Here is a 24,438-nt window from a genome sequence, read left to right as displayed (position 1 = left end):
ACTTCAAAGGTGTCGATTTTGAAGGTTTTGTTACGATGGATGATGAGGTGGCAACCTGTAATGGACTTGACCCAGAAGCAATTTTCCAAGCAATCCTGACTGAAGTACAGAGCAGCATAAAAATGTATGAAGGGGCTGATGAAGTGGAAGAAGCAAGTGAGGATGACACACAAATTGCAGAGACTTCAAAAGAGGAGGACTTCAGGTATCTGAAGTTGAAGCCATTTGCTGTGGGAAAACACTCAGGCGTGCTGAGTGCTGTAGCCAGCGCTGAGGGTGCTTTCGCCACCTACCTTTGTAGTAAGAATAAGAAGCAGATCGAGATGGACTCTTTTTTCAGAAGGAATGAACCATGAGAAAGCAGTAAACGTAGTGATGTTGTATGATCCTGTATTGATCTGTATGATTGCATATGGTACTCTCTAATAAAAGCCGTACGAGACAGTACAGTACACGTTCATATCAGTACAGTAGGCCCAGGTCCCTATGTGGACCACCTGCGTTTGTGACCAGCTTGTTACAGTCCCTTGAGTGGTCAACGTACAGAGGTTCTACTGTATTTCATTATGGATATATTGCATTTTATTCATTTTCTTGTTGACAAGTATTCTGGGCTCTTAGGACAAAGCACCCCAGACTGGGTGGCTCCGAAATGTATTTCTCACAGTTCTGAAGGCTCGGAGTCCAAGATCAAGGGGCCAGCATGGTTGGGTTCTGGTGAGGACCAGGTTGTAGATTACAGACTTCTCATTGTATCCTGACATGTCAGAGAAAGAGTGAGAGAGTTCTCTGGGGTCCCTTGTAAGAGAGCGCTAATCTCATTCACAAGGCTCCACCCTTGTGACCTAATTAACTCCCAAAGCCCCCACCTCCTAATACCATCACACTGCGGTTAGGATTTCAACAAGTGGATCTGGGGAGGATACAAACATTCAGTCCACTGCAGGTTGGTTCCAGCTGTGTCTACCATGAGACACAGTGGGTTGCTATTAACACTTTAGTACATGTTTTGGGATGAATACGAGTGTTTACATCTGTTAGGTATGTTCTTGGAGAAGGACTTGATGGTTGTTGAATATTTTGCTTTAGTAGATATGCCAAACTGGCCGTACCAATTTCTACTCCACCAGCAGTTCCAGATGACACAGGGGAACAAGAAAAGCAAAGACTAGCAGCTGCTGCTGGGAAGGAGGACCTAGGCGGGAAAGGGTGAGGGATGCAAATCTGAAGCGCTGCAGACTCGGGGAGTATTGGAGCCTGTAGTGATATTTGCTCTGCCTTCTGTAATGGGGAGAGTGTTTTCTGGGCTCTGGTCTGTAATGAGTGTGGGTGGCTTTCAAGAACAAAGTATCCAGGGGAGGGAATTCGCCCGCAGACTTGGGTATTTAAATGTGAATATGGATTAATTAGCTGCTCAACCCAACCCTCCTCCACCTCTGCTCAACAGCCACAGCAAACACACTGCCTGGGACAGCAAAGTGGGGGATGGCATCACAGGCGACTTCCCGCTGACTTGCTGGGTGACCTATCACAGGTGAATCAGACTCCCCATGAGTCAGCTACCCTGGGCATCTCACCTGGAGCAGGGGAAGACATGAATTCTAGTCAAAGGGCGCAGGCGGTTATCAATGACATTTGGATGGATATATGGATTGGGTGGGACAATACAGAGTGTGATGCGGGTACAGACACATTTGGGGGGAATGTCTCTCTGTTCTCCTTGTTATTGATCACTTTCTGCCTCTCCTCACAGCCAGCATGTCATGAGGACCTGACTGTGTGTGAGGCACTGAGAAGTGCCAACACTTCACACACCTCATTTGTGTGATTCTCTTAATAACCCTGTAAGGCAGGGACTCTTAGCCCCGTTTTATAGATTATAAACTGAGGCTCAGAGAGGTTAACTCACCTACCCAGGGTCACACAGCCACTAAATTTCAGATTAGGATCCTAACCCCATAGAGTCTGAACTGTAGATCCTTGTCCTCCTAACCCCTGTGCTGTAGCTCCCACCATTGACACGCCCTGTACCCTACTCTTATCTTGTTCAGTCTTCATACTAAACTGTAAGGTAAGAGCTATTAGTTCCCTTTGATATATGAGCAAACAGAGGCCCAGAGAGGTTGGGTAACCCACCTGAAGACACATGTAAGTAAGGAATAGTGCTAAAATTCAAACTCAGAACCCTCTGATGCCAAATGTCTTGCTGCAACCACAGGAAACATGATCTCTGCAAAGTCTAATGCACAAAGGGGCTTGATAAACACCCAACGAATGAATACATTGCCTACAATGTTTTCCCAACAACATCATAGATTAAAAGGAAAAGAGTCCAAGCTGTGATTTTGATGTAGATGGAAAATTAACTTTTATAATGACATTATTTCTTCTTCCAGCCGGTGTTGGATACAGTGAGCCAGTCACAGTGGCCAGGGACTGGGGGTGCTCTGGCGACTCTAGAACTCATTCATTCCCTTAGTCATTCATTCACTTCTTCATTCAGTGCCTGCTTCTGGGCACCCTGTCTGCATGTGCCGGGAATTCAGCTCACTGCAGAGTGACAGGACGGAGGGGCATTCAGGCAACTAAAGAGGTGTTACTTGCACTAAATAATGTCCTTTTTCATCCTATCATTCATCTTAAATTACTGGGCCTCAAAATGAACTCAGTGGGCTGAAAATAGTTTGAAAAACCTTCCATCTAGACAGCATCTGGATAGTATTGTTGGTGTTTACACACCCCCATCTGAAGGGTTGACTGCATCATTGGCTGATGATACTTAGTACTCTTCAGCTACCACTTTGCTGGTCTTTTATCACTGTCCCCACATGCCAGTGACTCCCAGCGAGTGGGTGCAGCTGGTACACATATCTGTGTGAGTGGCATCTGAGGACCCAGAAGTTGTTGGTTTATATGCTTCTTTCCACCTGTGAGCCGATGGCATAGACACAGCATGTGGCAGGCCCCTTTCTGGCCTAGTCTAGATTCTGCGGGTGTCCCTCTGGCAAGGTTTCTAAAGAATGCGCAAGAACTTCCTCCCAGATCTCCATCCCAGATCCAGATCTGAGGTTCAGTTCCGGGCCTCTTGTCTCAGAGACACCATAGTATTGTGTCCACTAGATTATTTGTCACTTGCAATAACTATTTGGGGGTCACCCTCTTCTGAACACCTGCCAGTAATTTATATTATCCTTTTGCTTTTCAGCCTCTGCAAGGGACGCACGCTTTATTCAGTGGTGAGGGATGCCAAGATCGTCTTGGATGTCAACAAAACCAGGCAGATTGCCCAAGAAATTGTGAAGGTACGGTAGGCTCCAGGGTCTCCACCCTAAACTGCAGAAAGCCCCTGCCTCCTCCCAAGAAAGCCCCACAGGGCTCCTAAGGCTCACGGTTTGGCTCCAGATTATTCATCTGAGACATGGTCTGAAAAAGTCCATGTGTAAGAAGAATTCTGCCTGAACACAGTCATTAGGAAAGGGCTGCCAAGGTTTGGCTTCCACCTGCACTTCATCACTTTGAGTCTCTTGGTTAGGATTCCTTATCCCTCAAGTTCCTAAATTCCCACAAGTGCAAGCTACCTCCCTCCTCCCCTGCCGGGGAAACATCACATCATTGGGTGTTATTTTGGATTAAAACAAACGGGAACATGCTGTGTTCTCCAGCAGGTGCCGTATTAGTCAGTGGTACCCAAGCTTTTATTTCCCATTGGAAGTTTCAGGACTGAGCTGTAAGAAGAAGTGAAAGATGGGACTGCTCACAAAGGCAAAAAATAAAAACCCCTACCACTTTGGATATTTGCCCTTGAATTGGAACTCCACTAGACTGTTCTCTATGTTCTTGATTATCAAATCAGGGAACCTCTCTTGAGGAACTTGATGCAGATCTAAGGAATGAATCTCATGCAAAAGAGTTAGTCTTTAAAGGGGGAGGGGAGGAAGGTGGTTGATGGAATTCCTTTCTCCACAGATTTCTTCTTTTTCTTCTAAAGGAAGCAAATGAGATAGCTTTGGAGCTGGTCTGAGGGTGGCGGTGAATTTTGGCTCAGAAGCCCTGCCTTCTCCCACTCTACCTCCTGGCTCTGTCCATACTGAGTGGGGTCTCACTGGGGAGGCCCGTCTGCCAGATAAGCAGTGTGATCCCAAGCCAGGATGGGAGCGAGCACTTGGGTTTTCTCTGACCATGTTCTGTTTGTTCCCTGGCTTCTTACAGGGCATGGGCTACCTCCACGCCAAGGGAATCCTTCACAAGGACCTCAAATCAAAAAATGTCTTCTACGACAACGGCAAAGTGGTCATCACGGACTTTGGGCTCTTCAGCATTTCTGGGGTGCTGCAGGCTGGCAGGTGAGAGGAGTTGATGTTGGGGATGAGGAAAGTCAGCCCTACTGGCTTTTAGGGACTTAGAGACCCAGTGTTGGGCCAGACTGCTCTGCTGATGAGGACTGCCAAGGGCATGCTCTGATTTCCCCTGGGGCCAGCAACTCGCTCACCTGTCTTGTCTTTGAGTGCAGGTGATTGAACTCAGATCATCCCCAAATCCCACAAAGCCCCTGCCCGTGAATTTAACTAGAGGGCCTTTTCTCTTGCCCTAAGTACTCACCCACAAATTGGGATCACCCAAGAGCTCTTGCTCTGAGTTTTCTTAGGGATTAATTAATTTTAGTACAGCAAAACTACAGTTAAGAGCAAAGGATTTCAAGTCAGACCATGTGGGGCCCGACGTGGCTCTGCCACTTATTAACTGTGACTTTAATCAAGTCTGAACTTTAGTTTTCTTGTCTGCAAGAAAAGTGGTGGGTATGGTGATGCCTACCTTGGAAGGTCTTGTGAGGATAAAATGAGGTAACACACATCAGGGCATCCAGCATGGTGCCCCTCACACATCAAATGCTCAATGCGCCATAAAACACTAGCAGCTGCTGGAGTTGTAATTAGTGTTAATTTGCATATACCTCCAGTATCACCTAAGAGAATCATTAACCATCATTAAGTAATTAACTCTGAGCCACTACTTACCCTAGACTAGCAAGCCACATTGGTTTGACCATGTGAAAAACAGCTTCATTCCGGATACACAACCCATAATTTAGAAGGTCTACCTTTGTGACTTTTAATTTGGAGCGTGTGCCTGCGCACACATGCACACACGCACACACACACTCAAATTTTAAACCCCTCTGTGTGTTTCCTAATCACACATCTTACGAGAGAATGGTGTGTGTCTCCAGAAGCTGGCCCCTTGGGTTTCTCTCATTTGACTGCCATTTCAGCTGCTTTGGAGAGCCTGATTTTTTCAGGTACACCATCCCAATGTGAATTTTGTTCACAGTATGTAATACCTTGAATCTAAGTCAGACCATTTGAAATTTAGCACAACTTCACACAGCCGATCCTGTGGGGTGTGCTAACAAGCAGAAGCTTAGTTTTCTTTTCAGATTTTACTCCACTTTAGAAGGAGTCAAGTCCAAAACTATCTACAGTGCCTAGGAGAAGTAATAAGGCGGTAAATAAGTAGATCCATGGAATGAGACCCTCAAGTCTGAACCCAAGAAGCCAGGAAGGTGACATTGTGTAAGATTTTCTCTCTCTGCCTCTCTGGCAGCAGTTACATCCCGGTTTCCTAGTAGGAGAAAGACATACTCCCTTGGTTCTCAGTGTCCCAGAGTGAGGAGGCAATGTGTGACTTCACTGTGAATTCAGGTATTTTCATGGAGACAAAAGAAAGCCCAGCAGGTGTTTTCTTTAACCTTATTCAGGACTCTACAAAACCAGGTCTTCTTCCTAGTGCCAGGGCCACAGCCATGCTCTTTCCGTTTCCCCTTGCCAGTGGAGGGGAAACAGAGGAAGTTGTAAGGGTGTAGACAGGGTGTACGGCCTCTGATTTTCTCCCTTTACACTCTTGGTTTTCTGAAGCCACAAGGGGAAGAGGAAAAACAGAAAATGGGAAGGAACACCTCAGGCATCCTTTCCGTTAGCTCATTCATAGAGACCCAGCATTGGCCAGGAAGGTAGATCAGCCAAGTGAAGGACAAGTTGATTTCTGGCCTCTCCATCCAGGCAGCACCCCCACTCCACCTCTGCCCCAGCCTGGGTCTCAATACAGACCCAAGCTGTTATCAGGAGAGACCAGAGAGCTTTCTCCAGAAATTCCCAGCAAGAATGAACAGTGTTTTCAACCTTTTTTATTTCACAGCACACTTGAACCTATAGTTAAACTTCCACGGCACACTTAAATTATGTTGATCAAAAAAAGAAAAAAAAGGAATATACTTACTGTGTTTTGTACTTCTTTTGAAAATAATTTAAATAATGATCTTTAAAAAGATTTTCACGGCACACTTAAGATCCTATCACAACACACCAGTGTTGAATCACTGATCTAGAACATCCCTTCCAGCACATTCTGTTGGCCAGAAGGTCACCTAAGGCTAGTGTAAATTCAAGGGGAGGAGATTTAAACTCCACCTCTCAGTGGGAGGGACAGTAGAGATTATGTGGCTATCTTTCTTCTGCACTAATCCCAAAGACATGATGGGGACCATGACAGGAAGGTGAGGTTCTTGGAGTATCTCATGGGTCCTAGGACCTTTCCCATTTCATAAATAACTTGCCCCAATATTTACCTCTGGGACAGCTCTGGGTAATCCACAAAGTCCTTTGTGGAGGCTCAGGTCATGGTCTCCTGCCTCCTGTTTGTGAATAGGCATCTCTAGACAGTCAGTGCTCCCAGTGCAGCAGCCAGAGACCAGAAGACACCCCTGAATACAGGGCTTCTATGACCCTGTTGGCAGCCTGGGCGCTGGATTACAGGAGTAGAGAGAGAGGGAGGAGCTGATCAGGCTGCACTGAGGAAGCAGGCTAAATCAACTCTCAGGTGATTGGCCTGTAAGCTCCCTCATTTATTATTTGTTCAGCCAGTCATCAAACATTTAGTGAGTGCTTACCATGTGTATGAGGCTGCTCGGGGTGCTGTAACAAAATGCCCCAGATAGTAGCTTAAACAACAGACTTTTGTCTTCTCATAGTTCTGGAGGCTGGAAGTCCAAGGTCAAGGTGCTGGTGAATTCATTTTTCAGTGAGGGCTCTCTTCCTGGCTTGTGGGCGGCTACCTTCTGGCTACGTGCTTGCATGCCTCTTCTCTGTGCACTCGTAAAAAGCAAGATCTCTGATGTCTTTCATCTTCTTATAAAGACACCAGTCCTGTTGGATTAGCACTCCAGACTTGTGACCTCATTTAATCTTTTCTACCTCCCTGAAGTTTATATCTCTAAATACAGTCACACTGGAAGTTAGGGCTTCAACTTAATCAATTTGGGGGAAGATACAATTCAGTCTATAACACCATAAGACTGATGACAGAAACGTATTCTTATTTTGTATACATAAGACTTCCCGAGCCTCAGTTTCTTTACCTGTAAAATGGGGTGGCAGCAAGGACTAATAGTTTCAACTTCATAAAAATGTTTTGAAGATTAAGTGGACAGAGGTGAGAAGGGTTTTGTTTAGGGCTTTGCTCTTTAATGGAATGAATTTCTTCAGGAATTCAATGTAGAATTATGGTGAAGCATCTAGTCTCTGGAGTTTTACAGACATGTGATCAAACAGATCTTATCTCTGCAACTTTGGGCAGGTCACTTATACGTTTTGAGCCTCTATCTTCTCATCCGCAAAGCAGAATTATAACCTTCCAGTTGTGAGTGTATGAGGATTAAGTGGGATGAACAACTTGGCAAACAGGTGCTTAGCAGAAGTTACTTGCCTTCCTTCATTCCCCTCAGTTAAAACTTGGGGGATGACAGCCCTTGGTGCCCAGCAATGGGGAGATCCCCCCAGCCTGGGGTACAGAGACAAGAAGGCGCAGTGAAGCAAGCTCTGCAAACCTATGCAGATCCCAGGGTACAGCTGTATTGCCCTCAACGGGAAAAGGTGTCATTTAAGATGCCAGTACCATCGTGCCAGCCGCCTGCAGCCTGTTATTAATCATAATAACCATAATGAAGATGATTTGGGTTTGTCACCAGAGTGCCCATTGCCATGGGAACAGGACACCCTGGGGTGTCTGTGCCAGGCCTGTGCCCACGCCCACCCCAGGCCGATGGCTCTTATGTGGCTGCCATACCTCCTCCTGCCCTGGCCTCAAGAGGGCAGTCCTCTACTGACCCTGCAAGTCAGGAGGAGGCAGCAAGAGTGTTTGAAACAGATGGAAACCAAGTAGCTTCCCCTGTTGTCAGCCGCACCCCAACCCACCCGATGCCAATGACCCAGTCATTACAGGAGAATGTTGACTGGCCCATGCCAAGGGCCCTCTTCCCTGGAGGACATGTTACTTTGAGCTGTGGTCTCAACTCCATTTCTGAGTCCTCAAGATAATGTCATATGTCATATTTACGTCTAATAATCATGTGGCCCTGGCAGCTGACATGCACTGTCTCATTTCAATCCTTGCAACATTTGTGTGACATACAAAGCAATGTGCCCATTTTGTAAATGGGAAAATGGAGATTTGAGTCTGCTCAAGGTCCTTTAGCTAGTAAGTAACAGATGGGTCCTTAAACTTCTGCAGGTGTCCCTGATTCTAAAAGCAAGGATTTGTTCAACTCTGCCAACTAAAGAGTTTACTAGTGAGTTTGAGTTGTTGCAAATATGCATAGGGAAGGTTTCCATCATCAGGGATTTGTATAACGCTGCTCTTAAAGGTGTTTAGACATGGCAAAAACCACGATTTGGAGAAATGAATGAGTGCCTTGGCAGGAGCAGCGTGTCACACCTTATGCAGCTCAGAAACCCATCTTGGAAGAACCATCCCTCCACCCAGCCCCAGGTGCCCACAGAGACCCTCCTGCTGGGAGGTGCAGCCCTTCATAATCTCACTTGTGACAGTTCAAGATCTCCACCTGCCTCTCCGCTTCCTGCTCACTGCTCCTGTATTAACTGGCCCTTTCCTAGGAGTCTTGAATTGATAAAAAATCCCATAAGAAGTCCCCTCTGATTTTAGTCTCAACTGGAAAGCTCTTCTGACTTGCTAAAGACTTTGGGAGGCAGCTTCCTTCCTCTTCTACAAATTTATCCAAAAAAATAATCAAAAGTATGGATGAAGGGAGATACAGTATCTACCCAAAGATGTTCATTACAGCATCGTGTATAATGGTGAAAGCAGGAACCACTGAAGCCCAGTAAACAAAGAATTGGTTATATACATTTTGATACATGGCATGGCATGGTGTATTCCAGTTACACTGGCATTTATGTTTCTAGAACATTCCAAATAAGGACTGCCTTGGACCTTTGTCTTAGGTTTCCCTTCTGCCTAGGATATTATTCTCCTCACTCACAGGACTGGATTCTTTATGCCATGCACATCTCAGTTCACATTTTACCTTCAATAAGCTCCTTCTTATCTTTGATGCATTCCCCTATTTTAATTCTTTGTTAGAACACTTACCACTATTTATATTTTTCCTGTTCATTTCACTTGTTGTTTCCTTTCCCTACCAAAGTACAGGCTCCTAGAGGGCAGGGACCTTGTTGGTCTTATTTACCACTGTGTTCCTGGTACTGAAAACAGAACTAAGCTTAGTAGGTGATCGATAAATGCGGTCGATCCTCATTACTTATAGGTTCCATATTTGCAAATTCACCTCCTCACTGAAATGTATTGGTCACCCCCAAATCAATGCCCACAGCTCTTTCTCAGTCATTCAGGGATGTGCAGAGTGGTGAAAATTTTGAGTCACCTGATGTACACATTCCCTGCAGAGGTGGAACAAGAGGATGCTCTGCCCTCTTGTTTCAGCCTCATACAGAACCCGGCCCCAGAGGATAGGGCCGGAGCGTCCAGTGCAAGGGGAGCATAAGAAGCACCAGCCCTCGGGTCAGTTGTTTGGGGTTCGAATCCCAACTCTGGCACCTGTTCATAGGGCCGCCTCAGGCAAGTCACTTAACACTTCTGAACCCCATTTTTTATTTTGTAAAACAAAATAGAATCTACTAGGATGAATTGTTTTTAGGAGTTAAGATTATAACCTATGTGAGATGTGTGTTTGCATTTGTACATATTTCCCTTAGAGGTGATGATTTAGGATTGACTAATTCAGTGTTCCCAATGGCTTTCGAGAATGTAACTGGCATGGATAATAAGAATCAACTGTTATCTATTGAATGAAGATGGACAACAGGAGTGCCCCAGAGGCAATGGGACCTCGTGATGGTTTGGGTGTTGAATAGCTGTCCAGACCAGTGGTTCTCAACCTCCCTAATGCTGCAGCCCTTTAATATAGTTACTGTGGGTCGTGATCCACAGGTTGAGAACCGCTGGTCCAGACCAACCTTCCCTGCGTCCCTGCTGGCTCTTTTCCTCAATTAGAAAAAGGGCAGGCAGTGCCTAGTGTAGAGAGGTGGCACAAGAAGGCCAGCAGAGGTGGTTGCCAGGACTTGGAATTGGCATCAGGGGGACTGGTCCTCCCTGAGCTATGAAATGGAGCTCACTCTGTGCTTTGCTTCTCCAGGCGAGAGGACAAATTGCGCATCCAGAATGGCTGGCTGTGCCACCTGGCACCAGAGATCATCCGCCAGCTGTCCCCAGACACAGAGGAGGACAAGCTCCCATTCTCCAAGCACTCTGATGTGTTTGCACTCGGGTAAGTGAGCCCTGGCCGTGGCCTCTGAGAGTCACAGCATGGATACAAGTTGATCCCAAACTTTTCTTTAGTGCTTTTAGAAGGGATAGGAGACCTGTCTGCAGGGCTCTGGATTTATGAGTGAGATTGGGAAGATTAGAATGGGGTATAGAGAAAGAATGACCCACAAACCCAAATGCCTGGTTTCTAGCTGTTTAAGTGGCCATGACAAGTTACCTGACTCATTGATTCGTTCAGTAGCTATTTCCTGGATGCTCACTGCATGCAGATGCTGGAGGTACAAGATTTTGTCTTCTATTAGTTATCTGTTGCTGCATAACAAATTACTCAAAAACTAGCAGCTTAAAACAACATTTCTTATCTCAAGTTTCTGTGGTCAGGAATTTGAGAGTGGCTCAGCTGAATGGTTCTAAGCTGTCTCAGGGTTTCTCATGAGGCTGCAATCAAGACATTGGCCAGGGCTGTGGTCTCATCTGAAGGGTTGATGGGCTGGGATCCACTTCCATGGTGCTCCTCTCTCATGGTTGTTGGAAGGAGGCCTCAGTTCCTTGCCCCTTGGGCCTAGATAGAGGCTATTTGAGTGATCTCACATCATGGTGGCTAGAAGCCTAATTGTTCTTTATGCCCTTATCTCAGAAATTATGTATCATCGCTTCTACCATAATTCTATTTGTTAAAAAGCAAATTGCTAAATCCAGCTCATGCTCAATGGGGAGAAGAATGAAGCTCTACTTTATACATGAAGGAGTATCAAAGAATGTGTGGTCATATTTTAAAACCACTATTCTATCTCATCTAGGGCAAAACAAACAAGGAAACAGCTTTCATAAAGTATGATAAATGCTATACTGAGGACAACACAGGATTGTGGGAATAACAGCAGAACCTAGCCTGAGAGGTCAGGGAGGGCTTCCCCGAGGAAGTAACTCTGAGTCTAAGTTAAAGGTTGAATAGAAGGGTTAGAGTGAGATGTTCGAGATAGAAAAAATGTGTTAAAAGGCACAAAAGTAAAAGAAAAGTTGCCCAGGACAGAGGAATATGGATGAGGGGGAAGGAAAGGGAGCTGATGACAGAAGAGTCAGGACAAAAGTGAGGCTGGAGGTGATGGGATGAGAGACTATGGAAGAAAGCAGGGTCAGTGCTTCTGGGACGTAGAAGCTAAGATATTTTCATCTTCATGGTACTAGGGAGCCATTGATGATTATTTAGCAAGGGGGAGCAACATAATCCTAATTTGGATTTTAGATCAATTAAATTACTCTGGCTGCTGGAATAGAAAAGGATAAAATTGGGGCTGGGTGACCCATCCACAGGGAGATGCTGACAGCCTTCATGGAATCAGAGAGTCTGTGGGACAAAAGCTGACAATGGACATGAGAAGTCTTTAGGAGGTGGAAGCCATAGAGCTTGATGGTAGATTGAATGTGGATGGTGCCCAGATAACCTGCCTGAAGCCACTGGGTGGTCAGTTACTTCATTCACCAAGGTAGAGACCCTTGAGATGGGGCAGGGTTAGGATTTGCTGGGAGGGCAAAGAGATCAGGTTTGGACATGGTGCATTTGCTCTGCCTTAGAGATAAACCAATGGGACCATCTAGAAGGTCTGATCTAGTTTAGAAAAGAGTTTAGGACTTTTCAGCAAATGGATAGTAAGTGCACTTTTAAGAGAAAATGAGATGTCTTTGAGAGTTTAGAACAGTGGTTCTCAACCTGTAGGTCCGCGACCCCTTTGTAACAATGAAAATACATCCTGCATATCAGATATTTACATTATGGTTCATAACGGTAGCAAAATTACAGTTATGAAGTAACAACAAAAATAATTTTATGGTTGGGAGTCACCACATCAGGAACTGTATTAAAGGGTCGCAGCATTAGGAGGCATTAGGAAGGTTGAGAACCACTGGTGTAGAAGGATAAGAGTCCAAGATGCAGCCCCAAGATGCAGAGCAGAGCACAGCACCCTGCAAAGAGGCAGCCAGGAAGGTTTTATGTTTCCTGCCTCCAGTGGCCACACTAATCCTTGCCTTTACCTTGTCCTTGAGGTAGTTGCAAGGGCTAGGGGGAGTAATCCGGGGAGTTTGTTTGGGAAAGTTGCACGCTTGCAGATGAGTGCAGTTTGACTTAGCATTACCAAGAGACTCTGGACAAACAGTTCTTAGAAAAGAATCCCCGGTTCGTCCTCACTGTAAACCCCCGAGGGAGTGTTTTCTGGAAGATCAGAAATCTCCACATTTGTTACTTGGGCTCCTTTGAAAGCTGACATTTGCCTGATTAGCTTATGCTCAAATGTTTATCTAGTTAGATATTGTTATCTGAAACTAAATTGCAATAATTAAGTTGGTATACTTTAGTATAAATTTAGCAGAATGTACCAAAGTTAAGTAATTGGTTTTCTGCAAGAGTTTTCATCTTTAGCAAGGTGTTTTTTTTCCCCCCCTTTAAGATGAGTTTCTCTTGAAAGCTGGGTCTGAAAGATAGTTTTAATGAGGCTTGTATTTCTGACACTGATGAATTCTGAAGGACCTGGTGTTCAGGGTCTCCTGCCAATTAGGTGCATCTTGCTTAGGAACCTCATGCCTGGGAACGAGTTAGAACTAAAATGAACTTTTAAAAGTGTATTGAGCACTGTGTTAAGCGTTTTATGTGCACTGTCTCATGGAATCTTTACAAGCATCCTTCCAAGTTGATACTGTTTTGCTATCCATTGACAGGTAAGGAAACTGAGGCTCCAAATGGCTCAGTGACATGCCTTATGGTAATTAATGGTCGCACTGGGATTCAAACTGGGAACATCCTAATTCCAGAGTTGGGGCTTTCAACCTTGGAGCCCCAGTGGACTTGGGAGTTATTTCACCACTCAAAGCCCTATTTCTCTCAACTGTGGATCAAGGACAATAAAGCAATCTAAGTATTCTAAGGATTGAATGAGAAAATATAGATAAGGCACCCAGCACAGGCAAGAATGAAAGGTACTGGGCAGCGCCTGTGGCTCAATGGGTAGGGCGCTAGCCCCATATACCAAGGGTGGCGGGTTCGAACCCGGCCCCAGCCAATCTGCAACAAAAATATGAGGCCAAGGCAAGAGAATCACCTAAGCCCAGGAGTTGGAGATTTCTGTGAGCTGTGACACCATGCCACTCTACCAAGGGTGATAAAGTAAGACTCTGTCTCTAAAAAAGAAAAAAAAAAAAAAAAAAGAATGAAAGGTACCCTTTCCTCTTTCATATGAATCTGTCTGTGCCTCCTTCACCAGCCTCCAATCTTCAAGTGCAAAATCAGACCCCCAGATTTTTCACTTCACAGATTACAAAGGACTCTTGAATAGGATGGAGCATGAGCTTCCTCGTGTAATATATTGGACAATGGCACTATTCTGGAGTTAGGTAGACTGAGATGCACCTTTTATTTGCTGTGTGATCCTGAGTAAAACACATAAGCTTCCTGGGCCCCAGTCTCCTTATCTGCGAAACGAGGATGATAATAACAATGCCTCCTGTTTCAAAATATAGATTTTATTATTATTCAGATGTAATGAGACCAATAGCTCAGGAGATAGTCATTGCTGAAAAGATAGTTTATTACCTACAGATTCAAGGAGGGGACATGTCTACACCATGCAGTGGCCACACAGGGCAGCATCTGGGTCATTCAGGAGGCAGAGAAAACAGAAGGAAAATGTGGGCAAGAGCCTTTTTTGTGGTTTCCTTGAAAGGAGGGACAGGTGAGGCAGGGTAAAATTAGAATTGTCTACTTTGAATCATTTTACCAAGCTCTGGGGCCTAGGGAATGAGAAATACTGGCCCTGAGTTTGAAAGTCTGATAAAGGTGATTGGAGGTATGGGCTCTGGGTGGTTTGCATATGAAAGAGATGTTCGCAGGTGAGTCCTTTACTATCTCCAGAATTGGCTGGCCCTACGAGAGGCAGTCCCTCCAACATCAGCAAGGTCCCAAGTAGTCAAAGTATTAGAATAAAAAGTCATGCTTAATACCTTTCCCCCAGGAAAGGGCTTAGAATAATTCTAGCTCAGAGTAAAAGCTCAATAAGCATTATTCTTCATTATGATAACTATAATCATCTAGCTATTTCTCTTGAGAGCTTCCTGACCATCTAATGCAGTATCTCAGCACCTGAGCCTCACTGCCCCCTCCCCAATCCAGAGATAGGGGGTTATCAGGTAGAAAGAACATGGCAAGAAGTGAAACTCTAGGAATAATGGCTGGTTGGACACAGTTCACGTTGCTGATCAGTAATGAGGATAATGGAGTGCTTCATGTTTTTTGAAGAAAAGTTACATAAAGTATCTTAGAATGGAGGAAACGTAATTTCCTAAGATTGTTTCAGATATTTCCTGACTTGGGGAATCTTGTTCTCAGAGCACTGAGATCCATCCTTATGGTACAACTCAGCAGTATCCCAGCATCCTGTCTCATCCCCCATGTCCCTCACTCCTATCCATGCCTCACAGCATCATTATGCACTGCCTGGCCCATTACCCCATCCACAGCCACGTGCTACTCATTCGAGCAATCTTTCCTTCATTCATTACAGTATCATGATTTATAAGACAGATGATAATGTAATAAATCCCTCTAGAATAATTTTAGCATCGTGTTGTTCTGACATTCAGAGTCCCAAATAAACATTTTTCTACTTCGTTGCTGTCATTATTCTTGTTTGGCAAGTAAGGAAACCTACAACTAACATGAAATGGAATGAAGGCTTGAACCCAAATCAGTCTGACTCTCAAATCTTTTTTTTTTTTTTTTGGTCTTTCCACCATTCTGTGGGATGGTTCATACCTAGAAAAAAAAAGTATAAAAGAAAAAAAATCTTATCCTATCACCCAGACTTAGCCACTTTTAACATTTTTTGTTTTTACTTTATTCTCTTGGCCATACGTATGTAATGTTTTTTCAAAGGGCAACAATATACAGTCTCATATCCTGTTTTTTCCACTTAAAATTATATATTGAGCATTTTTATCTTTGTAATATTTTAATAAGAATATATTAATCCATTTCATTTTATGAATTTACCATAATACAACAAAATCCTATTATTGAACAAATGTGTTGTTTCTACTTTTTAAAAATACCATATATAATGCTGTAGTAATTCCTTATAAATGAATTTTTGTTTCTATCCCTAATAATTTACTTGCAATGATTTCTTAGAATTACAAATACAGGGTCAGAGAGACTATCTGCATTAAACTATTTATTAGAGTCTATCTGCATTAAACTATTTATTAAACTATTTATTATGGTCATGACTTATAAGACAGTAAGAAGCTTTTATTGTGTCCCAAGTAGCAAAATACCAGCACCATAGGAAGAAACTGGGGAAGGGGGTGTTCTCCAGGAGGCTGGCTGGGGGGCTGTGTATGCACAAGGGGGTACAGGATCTCAAGTGACATACCACATCAACACCTCTTTAACAATGTCTGCCAACAGCACAATCTGGTATGAACTCCACGCCAGGGAGTGGCCTTTCAAGACCCAACCAGCAGAGGCAATAATCTGGCAAATGGGCACAGGCATGAAACCCAACCTCAGCCAGATTGGCATGGGAAAAGAAATCTCGGTAAGTCCAAGGGTAAGACCAGGCCTGGGGAACAAGGACAAAAGCAGCACAGTCCTGGGCCTTCTTTTTAGTGTGGGTAAGGGTTACAAATGCGTTCCCAGAGGGTGATCAAAAAAGAATGTACTACAGCCTTCTCAGATAGTGGTTTGGAGCTTAGAAAGCAAGGCTGCAGCACTATGCCTGCAATTTCTGGTACCTACCAGCAGAGGCATAGTAACACTTGGCTAGGTTTTTCCTTTTTTTTTTTTTTTTTTTTTTCCTTTTTTAGAGGGAAGTTTCTCTTGTTATCAATTCACTCTCTTTGGTTGTTATAGTTCTGTTTGGACTTTCTGTTTCTTCTTGAGTCAATTTCAGTAGCTTGATCTTTCTGGGAATTTTTTCAATTCGTGTAGATTGTTTAATTTGTTAGGATGTGATTACTCATAATATTCTCTTATAATCTTTTTTATTTCTACAAGGTTGGTAGTGATGTCTTTTCTATCATTCCATAATCAATGATTTGAGTTCTCTCTTTCTCTCTGTCTCTCTCTTACTTGGTTAGTATAGCCAAAGGAATGCCATTTTTATTGATATCTTCTAAGAACCAACTTTTGTTTATGTTAATTTTCTCTATTTTTTCTATTCTGTATTTCATATATTTACACTCTAATCTTTATTTTTTCCTTGCTTTTGAGTTTACTCTGCTCCTCTTTCTAATGGCTTAAAAGGCAGAGATTGGCAGAATGAATACAAAACTATGATCTTACCATCCCTTATAGTGTGTGAAAGGGACACACTTTAAAGACACAAGTGGGTTGAAAGATGAAAAGATAGGTTCCATGCAAAAAAGTAATTAAAAAGACCTGGAGTGGATATGCCAATGTCAGACAAAATAGACTTTTAGGGAAAAAATTGTTCCTAAACAGAAAGAAGGACATTTTATAATGACGAAGGGTCAACCCATCAGGAAAATGTAAGTTAAAAACACACATATACATAATTGAGTCCAAAAATACATGAAGAAAAAGCTGACAAATTAAAGGGTGAAGTAGACAACTCAACAATAATAGTTGGAGATTTCAACATCTTGCCTTTCACAATAGATAGGATGAGACAGAAGACCAATAAGGAAATAGAAGACTTGAACGACACTACAAACCAACTGCAACCAATACATCTCTAGAAGATTCCACCTCAAAACAGCAGAATACACTATTCTTCTCAAGTGCATGTGAAACATTCTTCAGGATAGATCATGTTAGGCCACGAAACAAGTCCTCAATAAAATTAAAAGTACTGAGATCATTGACAATGCGAAGGAAATGGATCAATATTTGGAAACACACCCTCTCCCTAGACTCAGCCAGGAAGAAATAGAGCTCCTGAACAGACCAATTTCAAGCACTGAGATCAAAGAAACAATAAAAAATCTTCCAACCAAAAAATGCCCTGGTCCAGATGGCTTCACTCCAGAATTCTATCAAACCTTCAAGGAAGAGCTTATTCCTGTACTGCAGAAATTATTCCAAAAAATTGAGGAAGAAGGAATCTTCCCCAACACATTCTATGAAGCAAACATCACCCTGATACCAAAACCAGGAAAAGACCCAAACAAAAAGGAGAATTTCAGACCAATCTCACTCATGAACATAGATGCAAAAATTCTCAACAAAATCCTAGCCAATAGATTACAGCTTATCATCAAAAAAGTCATTCATCATGATCAAGTAGGCCTCATCCCAGGGATGCAAGTCTGGTTTAACATACGCAAGTCCATAAACGTTATCCACCATATTAACAGAGGCAAAAATAAAGATCACATGATCCTCTCAATAGATGCAGAAAAAGCATTTGATAAAATCCAGCATCCTTTTCTAATTAGAACACTGAAGAGTATAGGCATAGGTGGCACATTTCTAAAACTGATTGAAGCTATCTATGACAAACCCACAGCCAATATTTTACTGAATGGAGTAAAACTGAAAGCTTTTCCTCTTAGAACTGGAACCAGACAAGGTTGTCCTCTGTCACCTTTACTATTCAACGTAGTGCTGGAAGTTCTAGCCAACACAATTAGGCAAGACAAGGAAATAAAGGGAATCCAAATGGGAGCAGAGGAGGTCAAACTCTCCCTCTTTGCTGACGACATGATCTTATACTTAGAGAACCCCAAAGACTCAACCACAAGACTCCTAGAAGTCATCAAAAAATACAGTAATGTTTCAGGATATAAAATCAATGTCCACAAGTCAGTAGCCTTTGTGTACACCAATAACAGTCAAGATGAGAAGCTAATTAAGGACACAACTCCTTTCACCATAGTCTCAAAGAAAATGAAATGCCTAGGAATATACCTAACGAAGGAAGTGAAGGACCTCTATAAAGAAAACTATGAAATCCTCAGAAAGGAAATAGCAGAGGATACTAACAAATGGAAGAACATACCATGCTCATGGATGGGAAGAATCAACATTGTTAAAATGTCTATACTTCCCAAAGCAATCTACCTATTCAATGCCATTCCTATCAAAATACCAACATCGTACTTTCAAGATTTGGAAAAAATGATTCTGCGTTTTGTATGGAACTGGAAAAAAAACCGTATAGCTAAGGCAGTTCTCTGTAACAAAAATAAAGCTGGGGGCATCAGCATACCAGATTTTAGTCTGTACTACAAAGCCATAGTGCTCAAGACAGCATGGTACTGGCACAAAAACAGAGACATAGACACTTGGAATCGAATTGAAAACCAAGAAATGAAACTAACATCTTACAACCACCTAATCTTTGATAAACCAAACAAGAACATACCTTGGGGGAAAGACTCCCTATTCAATAATGGTGTTGGGAGAACTGGATGTCTACATGTAAAAGACTGAAACTGGACCCACACCTTTCCCCACTCACAAAAATTGATTCAAGATGGATAAAGGACTTAAATTTAAGGCATGAAACAATAAAAATCCTCAAAGAAAGCATAGGAAAAACGCTGGAAGATATTGGCCTGGGGAAAGACTTCATGGAGAAGACTGCCATGGCAATTGCAACAACAACAAAAATAAACAAATGGGACTTCATTAAACTGAAAAGCTTCTGTACAGCTAACGAGACAATAACCAAAGCAAAGAGACAACCTACACAATGGGAAAGGATATTTGCATATTTTCAATCAGACAAAAGCTTGATAACTAGGATCTATAGAGAACGCAAATTAATCCACATGAAAAAAGCCAACAATCCCATATATGAATGGGCAAGAGACATGAATAGAACTTTCTCTAAAGACGACAGACGAATGGCTAACAAACACATGAAAAAATGTTCATCATCTCTATATATTAGAGAAATGCAAATCAAAACAACCCTGAGATATCATCTAACCCCAGTGAGAATGGCCCACATCACAAAATCTCAAAACTGCAGATGCTGGCGTGGATGTGGAGAGAAGGGAACACTTTTACACTGCTGGTGGGACTGCAAACTAGTACAACCTCTCTGGAAGGAAGTATGGAGAAACCTCAAAGCACTCAAGCTAGACCTCCCATTTGATCCTGCAATCCCATTACTGGGCATCTACCCAGAAGGAAAAAAATCCTTTTATCATAAGGACACTTGTACTAGACTGTTTATTGCAGCTCAATTTACAATCGCCAAAATGTGGAAACAGCCTAAATGCCCACCAACCCAGGAATGGATTAACAAGCTGTGGTATATGTACACCGTGGAATACTATTCAGCCATTAAAATAAAAATGGAGACTTTACATCCTTCGTATTAACCTGGATGGACGTGGAAGACATTATTCTTAGTAAAGCATCACAAGAATGGAGAAGCATGAATCCTATGTACTCAATTTTGATATGAGGACAATTAATGACAATTATGGTTGGGGGGGGAACAGAAAGAGGGATGGAGGGAGTGGAGTGGGGCCTTGGTGTGTGTCACACTTTATGGGGGCAAGACATGATTGCAAGAGGGACTTTACCTAACAATTGCAATCAGTGTAACCTGGCTTATTGTACCCTCAATGAATCCCCAACAATAAAAAAAAAAAAAGTTTAATTAAAAAAAAAATAGTACTGAGATCATGCAGATTATTTTCTCTAATCACAATGGAATTAAATTAGAAATCAGTGACAGAAGGAAATTTGGGAAATTCACAGATACATGGAACTTAAACAAAACACTCCTAAATAATTGTGAAACAAAAAAGAAATCACAAGAAAGATTACGAAAAAACTTGATGAATGAATGAAAACAAAAGCATGAAATAAAAACTTTGACATAGCTAAGACACCCAAGAAATATTTGTTAAATTTACATACTTAAAGGGAAATTGAAAGTTATACTGAAAAAGATGAAAGTTCTCAAATTTATCACCTAAGTTTCCACGTTAAGGTTAGGTTTTTCCTAACAATGAATTGCTGAGTCACAGAGAACCAATGAACCCTTCTTTTTCTAGTATTTTTAAAAGATATTTATTAAAACATCACAAATGCTAATGGTTCTAATTTCATTTGCATCTACATAATAATTTTAAGGCGTTATCCAACTCAGAACAAGATGTACATACAGACATCATGACATAGAGGATGAGGGTTAAAAAATTTTTTGTAAAGATATACAGAAACAGAGAAGCCTGAGTATAAATTAATAATCTTCTTCTAAAACACAGCAGGAAGAATCCTCTCTTTTGATCAGAAGACAGATAACTCAGAGAAGCCGTAATTACCTGGTGTATTTATAAGGATTACCTACCTCTAGGTTTCCTTTCAGGTCAGGAGATTACTAAAAGTAACTTTTCTCCTCTGTGAAGAATTCTTATAGTATTGTGATATGGATAGAGACCTCAGGATTTACCTTTGCCTCTCTCTCTTTTGAGAAAAATGTCAAGAAACTCCTTGGGGAGTATTATTGATCTCCAAGTATCTCAGACTTTCTAGCATAGGGGCTACCTGGTTGCTATATGGGCTCAGAAAAGTGATGGGATGAAGGCTGGATGGACAAATGGATGGATGCATGTATGCTTGATGTACAGATGTGTGGGTGGATGGATGGACAGAAGGTTGGATTGGTGACAGATGAGAGATGAATAAATGAAGTAATTAGGATAGATGAAAATATAATTGTATGTGTGATGGATGGATGGATAGATGGACAGACGAACAGACGGACGGACAGACAGATGGTTGGATGAGTGACAGATGAAGGATAAATGAGTGAAGTGATAGGATGGATAGATATATAGAGCATGTGCGATGGATGAATGAGTGGATGGATGGATGGGTGGATGGGTAGATAATGGAGGAATAGGGAAATGGAGCAGATGGCTAGACAAATGGACAGACCAAATGACTAATCAAGAAGTCACCATTTATGTTCAGTCACCACATGCTGGTTCCTTTTAGGATATTCTTCTCTTCTGCTGGGCCTTTGAACAAGAAGAGAGACCTACCTTCACCAAGCTCATGGACATGCTGGAGAAACTGCCAAAGCGAAACCGCCGCCTGTCCCACCCTGGACATTTCTGGAAGTCTGCAGAGTACGTTTTGTCCCTTAGCATCTCTCCCTGCTGCCTTTGTCACCTTTTCAATTCCCTCTCTTTTCTTTTACTCCCCCACCCCAACCAGTTCCTTTCCATGTACCCACCCACCAGCAGCCACCAGGGGAGTCTGTTCTGGGGATGGGTCTTGGAGCCTGACATGCATCCATTCATCCTTTCTGTGGCTACTGTGACTACCTCATTGCTTGTCTTTTTCTGATGAAGGCTGATGCCCCAGTGAGTCTGAGCATCATCATGTGGTGCCCTGAACCTGCCAAGCCCTGTGTGTCAGGTAATCAGGGTACCCCTACATGAGGCCAAGAAATCTCCCTTCTGGGCCACCAGCCTGCCCCCATCATGGCAGCTCACAGCATCCAACATTCTTCATTGCATGAACACCAGGGCAGGAAAGGTTCTCAGCTTCTACTTGCTGGAAGTATCTCTCTGCCTTTCTCATTCAGAGGCTCCATACAATTCCTCTCCCCCTTGCTTCTGACTAGAAATGGTGTCTCTTCCTGAGATAATGAGTGTGGTGGCAAGTTTTTCTGGGACCCCCCCCCCCCCACCAACCTCCATGACTGATGTCTCTAAGAGAGAAGAGAGACAAGCCCTGCCTGGCTATTCCCAGGCACATGAGGTTGTACACTCTCACAGACAGACTCAGGACTACACACACATGAAGACATGGGAATAGCACTAAAAGATACCTCTACATACATGCACTCCCACAGGGGTACACTCAGCTCTATGCACACACACAAGTCCATGGTACACAAGGACACACACATTCTTACACGGCAGACATATAGGTGTAGGTATGCAGTTCTACAAACCCCCACCTGTGTGCACAGGTCATCACAGCAGTTGTGAGAGCCTTCCCATGAGACTCCATGAAGATCCCCAAGGCTGTGTCCTACAGAGCAGATATCCCATTCTTTACACACACAGCCCCCACCCCACATTCGAGCTTGCCAAACCTGGAGGATGGAATCTCTTCCTTTCCCTGGGGCTCATCCCTTTCCCCAGATGATTAGAAAGAGCACACACTTCATAGACAAACATAGGTCAGAATTCCTCATTCTCCTTGTGGCCTTGGGCACATTGCTTGGCCTCTCTGAGCTGTAGTTTCATACACTGAAAAGTGAGGGCAGTGAAACCCCTCCAGCAGGAGTGCTGCATGGGTCCCATGAGGCCATGTGTTGGGTACCTGGTAGGTACCTCCCACATGGTGCTCCCTGTACCGCAGCAGCCATTGTCTGCCAGGAGGGAGAAGGCCGATTCTGGCAGCCTGGCAGGAATTGGAATGGATTGGTTGTAAAAACAGACAGAGGGAGGCTCTAACAAGTGAAAACTCTCCCCAGTTAAGGGAATGTAGACAAGTCAGGCAACTGGTGTTGGAGCTCTAGGTGGGACCCAGGAGTTATAAAACTCAAGGAACATTTGGACCACCACTCAGGGACCTCTGCTCTCTGAGGTGTCAGAAAAGAGAGGGCAGGGGTTCAACTGAACAAAGGGGCCAAAAGCTCATGGGTTGGAGAGAGGCAGGGGGCCTTCCTTTCTGTATTTTGCTGTGGAATGGGCTGAGAAAGCAAAGAACACAGGGACCTTCTGATCTATCAGGATGGGACTTTAAGGCTCAATGGAATTTTCTATTCATTCACTCTTCCATTCATTCATTTTTTATGCATTCCATGTGCATTCAATATCTTTTATGTGCCAACACCACTCTAAGGATAGGAGTACAGTGGTAAACAAAATAAATGATAAATGAGGTTCTTTTGCCACAGCGGGCACCAAAGCCTCTGCTCTTAGCAGGAATCTCTGCCATGGGTCCTGGTCTCCCCCACCCCCTTCCTCTCTCTGCAGCCCTTACATGCTGGGTGACCATCCCTCTCCCAGCGGTACATGCTCAAGGGAGACATGTTCTGGGTTCAAATCCTGATTCTGCTGCTCCCTGGCTATGCAACCTTGGACAAAGCACTTAACCTCTCTGAGCCTCAGTTTTTTCATCTGTGCGATTGTAGGACTTCATCATAGAATTCCATTTTTGAATAAATATTCAGAACCTATATTGCGGTTCTCAGGCTTATTTGAGATCAGGCATGGGCAGCACTTGGCCCAGAGCCACTCCAGCCCCACCTGGCCCTCTGAGGTGCTGGTTGACAAACAACAGCTCTGTCATATCCGTGTGACCTCTCACCGCTTTCTTTTTTCTCTCCCCACTCTAGGCTGTGACCATCGGACAATGGGACGGCGCTCAGTTGCCTCAGCTCCCAAGCCACCTCTTCTCCCTGCTCTGCCCTCTGCCAGCTCAGGAGGCTGGAGATTCACCCTCAGAGGGGACCGGCTCTGACCAGCCTGAGAACGCTGCACGACAGACTTGTGCCCTTTTCCTCGGGCAGGGTTGGGGACCCCTGAGCTAGGACTGAACCGGACCAGCCAGGGTGACGTGGTATTGATCAGTGGGGCCCAGAGAACAGCGACAAGGAGGATACTAGAGGCTGAAAGTAGAGCCCTGGGCTGTGCAGCTAGGACAGGAAGCCCCACATGGGCAGGCTCGCAGGGCCGGTCTGTGTGTCCCTGTGTCTGTCTGTGTGCAATGCTGTTTGCCTTTGTGTCACCTCAACAAGCAAGAGCCAGACTGCCCCAACTATGGAGCGCCCCTGAGCTGTTTTTGTCTCATGTGGTAGGTTC

The 24,438-nt window shown here is 43.6% G+C and overlaps 1 protein-coding gene across 1 annotated transcript in view; it reads left to right on the top strand.

Moving 5' to 3' along the window:
• KSR2 (kinase suppressor of ras 2) overlaps window positions 1–24,123 on the top strand; it is a 464,385-nt gene extending 440,262 nt beyond the window's left edge. The window contains exons 15-20 of the mRNA XM_053588475.1: window positions 3,206–3,302; window positions 4,210–4,343; window positions 10,505–10,636; window positions 16,094–16,223; window positions 21,611–21,744; window positions 23,973–24,123. Coding sequence (XP_053444450.1) covers window positions 3,206–3,302; window positions 4,210–4,343; window positions 10,505–10,636; window positions 16,094–16,223; window positions 21,611–21,744; window positions 23,973–23,979 — 634 coding nt within the window. The 3' untranslated portion in view covers window positions 23,980–24,123. The remainder of the gene's footprint in view (window positions 1–3,205; window positions 3,303–4,209; window positions 4,344–10,504; window positions 10,637–16,093; window positions 16,224–21,610; window positions 21,745–23,972) is intronic.
• The last annotated feature ends 315 nt before the right edge of the window (window positions 24,124–24,438 follow it).

This window comes from Nycticebus coucang, chromosome 4 (assembly GCF_027406575.1).
Source record: "Nycticebus coucang isolate mNycCou1 chromosome 4, mNycCou1.pri, whole genome shotgun sequence".
Taxonomy (NCBI): Eukaryota; Metazoa; Chordata; class Mammalia; order Primates; family Lorisidae; genus Nycticebus; species Nycticebus coucang.
Note: the sequence above shows the minus strand (reverse complement) of the source record. Positions and strands in the feature narration are given on the sequence as shown.